The sequence below is a fragment of the Helianthus annuus genome, chromosome 13, assembly GCF_002127325.2.
Source record: "Helianthus annuus cultivar XRQ/B chromosome 13, HanXRQr2.0-SUNRISE, whole genome shotgun sequence".
In the NCBI taxonomy this organism is placed as follows: domain Eukaryota; kingdom Viridiplantae; phylum Streptophyta; class Magnoliopsida; order Asterales; family Asteraceae; genus Helianthus; species Helianthus annuus.
The window spans coordinates 4,228,706-4,234,495 of NC_035445.2; the positions used below are offsets into that span (position 1 = coordinate 4,228,706).

The 5,790-nt window shown below is 38.3% G+C and overlaps 1 protein-coding gene across 2 annotated transcripts; it reads left to right on the forward strand.

Annotated features, from left to right (window-relative positions):
• Window positions 1-796: 796 nt before the first annotated feature.
• On the forward strand, window positions 797-5,458 carry LOC110897397 (protein S-acyltransferase 11). Of its 2 annotated transcripts, none has more exons than XM_022144148.2 (4): window positions 797-1,070; window positions 2,526-2,747; window positions 3,285-3,583; window positions 4,791-5,458. In XM_022144148.2, exons 1-4 carry the CDS (start codon window positions 941-943, stop codon window positions 5,274-5,276), a joined length of 1,137 nt encoding a protein of 378 aa, XP_021999840.1. In that variant the 5' UTR covers window positions 797-940; the 3' UTR covers window positions 5,277-5,458. The 2 variants fall into 2 exon arrangements, with proteins under 2 accessions (XP_021999840.1, XP_021999841.1); XM_022144149.2 differs by having other exon boundaries at window positions 798-1,070; window positions 2,522-2,747.
• Window positions 5,459-5,790: the final 332 nt, after the last annotated feature.

Below are 5,790 nucleotides of genomic sequence, written 5' to 3' on the forward strand. Positions count from 1 at the left end.
CTTGAGCTTACCTTGGCTCGGCTCAGCTCAGCTCGTAAACAGCCCTAGTCACATAGGCCTAGATGTCTATAAAACATATAAATACTAGTGAATCCTTCTATAAAAAAATGTTATTCAACCCAAAGAAGAGAGATGCAAAGATGGGATGTGAATAAAGAGACCAATACTTTAAAACTTTATTCGACTTCAGGATCAAGTTCTTAATTAATAGCCACTCATTTTGAGTAAATTAATCCAAAAACAAACTTTAGAAGTTATAATAATATATTAAAGAGTTAAATGTCATTTTAGTCCATGTGGTTTGGGCCATTTTATCAGTTTAGTCTAAAGGTTTCATTTTTCGCTCGTGGGTCCAAAAAGGTTTCACCATTGTCATTTTAGTCCACTGGGTTAACTTCATCCATTTTTTATGTTAACGAGAAGAACAATTCAGTCATTATATGTAATTCTGTTAACTGGAAGAGCAACTCGGCCATATACAATAACCGAATTGCCCTTCTCGTTAACAGAAAAAATGGATGAAGTTAACTCAGTGGACTAAAATGGGAACAGTGAAACCTTTTTAGACCCACATACGAAAAATGAAACCTTTAAACTAAACTAGCAAAATACCTCAAACCAAAAGGCGTAAAATGACATTTAACTCTATATTAAATACACAAAGTCAAATGATTTTTTTATAATTTATACAAAAAATCATTTTTGATCATGTAACCAAATAATATAATATAATAATAAAAACCTCATCTTCATGGAAATTACCTATGAACAACAACATATAATAAATCAACCTCTTTGAACTCAATTCCTTATGATTCTAACCAACCAACCAACCCATTGAATCATCATCCAACATTTCAACAAAATATTTGGGTTTAATCTTAATTCTTCATACAACATTCCATTTGATCAATGGTCTGAATCCCAATTCCATTTCTGCATGCATATATTTTCCGATGGATTCATCGGTTTCTGCCACCATCTCCACCGTCACTCTTCCACCACCGCCGCCGCCACCACCACCGTCGTCTTCTGCCTCCGACCCTCTTCTCCCACATGCTTCATCCCAGGTTAACAAATTAACCATGATTACATATTCAATTTGTGTTTTTTTTTTTTTTTTTTTTTTTTTTTTTTTTTTTTAATTTGGGTTTCTTGTTTTAAGTTGATAAAGAACAAAGTTATGCAATAATGAATAAAAAAAGAAAACATTTTTACTATTTTTTGTAACAAGTTTTAGAACATATTTAACGGTCTATTTGTTTAGCTCTTAATGATTCGGACCTCTTACTAGTTCAACACTTAATGGTTCAGACTGTTTGTTTCGCTAGCAGATGTCAGAAAGGTTCAGACAATTGCCTCTTGTCTGAATGGTTAAGACCTGTAATCTGAATTGGTCCGACATTTGCCTCTGAACGGTTAAGCATTATACCGGCTCTTAATGGTTCAGACCTCTTACTTACTGGTTCAGCACTTAACCATTCAAAAGTTGCCAAACGGCCCCTTAGCTGTAAATTATAGTGATGAAGGAAATCATGGTTCTAGTAGATTGACTTCAAGATTGCTTCCATCAACGACTTTCGGATCGGATTATATCCTCCTAACTTTTTTCGCCCGATGAGATTTCCGCAAAACAGAACACCGTGAGGTTTCCCTGTAGCCATCCTCCTCTGGCGTGAGAATAAGTATTAGATCGGAGAAAATCAGTTAGAAAAGTATAAGTAAAGTGAGAGCATAAGAGATAGAGAGTGAATTAATAGGTGTTACCTTGAGTGTGATTATAATTAATAGGAGGGAATTAGGGTTGATGTCACTATCACTATCACCTGGCGTGGTCCCCGTTAGCGAGCATAAACGTTTTGATAGTGACATCTTAAATTCTGTTGGTCTGGAATTAACATTCCTTTTGTCATGACTATACCTTTTTTGCCACGTAGGCATATTATAGAATTGTGCAATAGTCAATTCGGGTTATTTTGACGAGTTGACCTTTACGGGTTGGATTCGGGTCATACCTCGTCACATAACAATTCAAACATATTACTGAGTTGTATTGTGCCGCTCGCCCAATCTACTTATGTTCTTTTTTTTTTTGAACGGCCAACAAAATCAATTCCGAGCACTCTCGGGGCACCCACTGGACAAACGGAGTAATCTGAGAGTAACCCAAGTACACCACCAATTCCGGGGAAACCTAGTAACCCACCCGCCCGTAGGCACGACGGTGAAATTACCATTAAAACCCGTTTGGCTCAAGGATCCAACCCAGGTTTCCCTGGGTCTCCTATCATTGCCCACCAGTGCCTCACTCTGCACCAAGTGGGAGTCGAACCTGCATCTCTCCAGAGAAATGCAAGCCTTCCACCACTTGATCTAGAGATCAGTCTCCTATAAATTGCTACTTGCATACATAATCGTGATTGCCCATATAGAATTTAATCCATAATGATACTATTTCCTTCTCAGTCACCTGTATTTTTGACTTTTTTTTATAGTCAAAATGAATATTGACCTTTTGTAGGAAGATCAATATGTAGCATCCATAACAGAAGAGCATGAAGTAACCTGTTGGGGGTGTGGATTAATCTTGATTCTTTCACCCTACACACCCATTTTCAAATGCGGTTGGTGTGGAGCCGTAACGAATCATAATTCAGTTAAAGGCGACAACAGTCACTTTTGGTGGAGACGTTTGCGAGACAGATGTTTCGTCTGTATTCTCCTGCTATTTATGTTCTTCATTATAGGTAAAAATAAGTTAATCCTTAATAACTGCCCTTTAAAGATATAAGAGTGAATTTCAAGGATTGTCCTTTATCTTTATACCTATTTTCAGGCGTTGTCCTTTATGTTTAAAATTGACGAGTTTTGTCCTTTATGTTTTCATATCATACACGTTTTGTCCTTTAAGCCCAACCCAGTTAGTTTTTTTCAGTTAAATTTGGTCATATGCTTTGCACATGAGGGCATTTTTGTCAACTCAAAGGTAAGTTCAACGACAGATTTACAGCTCAAAGCTTCTGCAACCTTTGAATTGACAAAAATGTCCTCATGTGTTTGCACATTACCAAATTTAACTGAAAAAACTAACTGGGTTAGGCCTAAAGGACAAAACGTGTATGATATGAAAACATAAAGGACAAAACTCGTCAATTTTGAACATAAAGGACAGTGCCTGAAAATGAGTATAAAGATAAAGGACAATCCTTGAAATTCACTCAAGATATAATTTACCGTTAATATCCACTTATTATGTTCATAATCATGAGATCATCGCTATGCAGGTGGCGGTATCTGGGCTATTTATCCCATTGTTTTTTCCAGAAGTTATTTTTGCGGCGTGCTTCATATAACTATATCGGTTATGTTATCGATAACGACACTTTGCACTTACATCCTATCGGCATTTCGGTCTCCTGGTGCACCACCACTCATACCTTGGGGTAGCTATCCAGCTGTCGGGAAAGGTGGACTTGAAGGCTACACGTTTTGTAACTACTGTTCGAAACCAAAATCGTCTAATAGTCATCATTGTCGCTCGTGTGGCATGTGTGTATTGGATATGGATCATCATTGCCCCTTTGTAAGCCTTCATACTCTTCACCTTTTGTGCACACAGTTATATAGATGCATACATACTCACATATATACATGTATGCACTGTATGAGGAAAGATCAAATACAAAACAATCTTAACCTAGGAAGCGTAGGAAACCAGGTCAAACGAACTCTAATTGACCTCATTCCAGCGGCGTTGGAACTGTCTCATCTAATCCTATTCAAATATATATAGGGTTTAGCTTTTAAGGTTTAGAGTTTAACTTTTAGGGTTTAGCTTTAGGGTTTAGTGTTTAGTGTTTAGCTTAGGTTTAGCTTTTAGGGTTCATAGTTTAGATTTTAGGTAGAGGTGTACAAATCGGTTTTTTTCAAAAACCGGTTCCGGTTATTAACCGAACCGGTTTTTTCATCCAAAACGAAAACCGGTTTTTTTATAACCGGTTTCGGTTACTAACCGGTTTTTCAAGTCCAAAACAATAACTGGTGTAACCGGTTGGGATTGGTTTTTAACCGGTTTTTGCCAAAAAAAAAAAACGGTTTTTAACCGGTTTTTTTAAAACCGATGTGGTTATTAACTGGTTTTTCAGATCAAGAATCCTAACCGGTCTACAACCGGCGGTTCGGTTCGGTTCTAAAACCGGTTATAAAAAACCGGTTAAAAAAAACGGTTTCGGTTTTTTTCCCGGTTTCGGTTCTAAAACCGGTTTTTTGTACACCTCTAATTTTAGGGTTTAGCCTTAGGCTAGTGGATGTGGGCGTTGGTTTCTTGGGCCGGCTGCTCCACCCCGGGTTGGCGTTGGGCAAGGCGTTACCCCTTTGGCGTGGGGATTGAGCCTGACGTGGGGCGGGGGGCGGGGTGACATGGCTGGCTTTGGTTGGCTGGGTGAAATTTTAAATAGTTTAAACAAAAAAAAAATCCACATGGTTGGCCACGCCACACCACACCACACCCCTAGTTTTTGAGTATTACCTTGTGGATCCCACCCTCGCCACGTGTCGAGCAATGCCACCAACCCAAGCCCCTCCACACCCCATAGTCTTAGGGTTTTGGGGGTTAAGGGGTTAGAGTTTCTGGTTAGGTTTCGACGAGCCGGTTCCAACGCCGCTGGAATGAGCTCAATCAGAGTTCGTTTGACCCAGTTTCCTACACTTCCTAGGTTAAGGACATTTTGTACCCGATCTTTACCCTACACTGTATACGCATTCTAAAGATTTTTTTTAATCGAATGCAGATTGGGAATTGTGTTGGTGCTGCAAATCATCGAGTCTTTATCCTCTTCTTAATCTCAGCAGTGATAAGTAACTTTTACGTTTCGATCATATCTTCATACGCAGCATATTACATCTGGCCACCGATAAGAAACCTTCCTATATCGGTTTTAAGTGGGTCCACCGACTACATGTTGGTGTACGGATTCCTGAAGGAAATAGCTTTCGCGTTCTTTGCGTCGGTAGAATCGTTATCCCTCCGAGGTTTTGTTCTTGTTTATCTATTTATCGCAGGCGTTTCAGTGGAAATCGGGTTATGTGTGCTTTTATGGCAGCAAATGTCTTACATATACGAAGGGAAGACGTATTTAATTCATTTGAGTTCTCGTGGGACCAACCGAAATGGCAAGAAAGATTGCCAAAATATTGTTCGGTTCTTCGGGTGCCCTTATTCGGCAACTAGATGTCTGCTAGGGTTTTGGAATGCTAGAAAGATACACACAAAGTGAACCATATTGTTCTCGTTAACGTAACCAACGTACGCATGAGTAGGTCCGTCGTCACGGGGCCTGCTTGTTTTATGCTGTGAAAGTAAGAAAGTTTTTGATTTTTCAGTGGAGCATAAGATATGATGTTTTGTATGTGTTCTAAAAACTCTTTTTTTGTTGGGTAAATTTTTTTTTTTTTTTAATTACTGTTTTGTAAGTTTTTGTATGTTGCATATGGGTAAAATATGACATGTTATGCAGGAAAAGTGCAGTGAGCAAATGTACATCATAACATCAGGTATGTTGGTATTAAATAAATATAGTAGTAGACTCATATAACCAAAACATGTTTTTGATAAAAAAAAATGCAAGCATGTTATATTGAAATAAAACTTGGATATAACTAGGACCGCGAAACTCGGTTATTAATAACCATGTCATAACCTTTGTAGGTTATTTGGGTTCGGTTTTTCCCGTTATGGTTTAGGTTTAGGTTTTCGTCTAAGTCTGGGTGATTGTTATATGCGTAGCGATA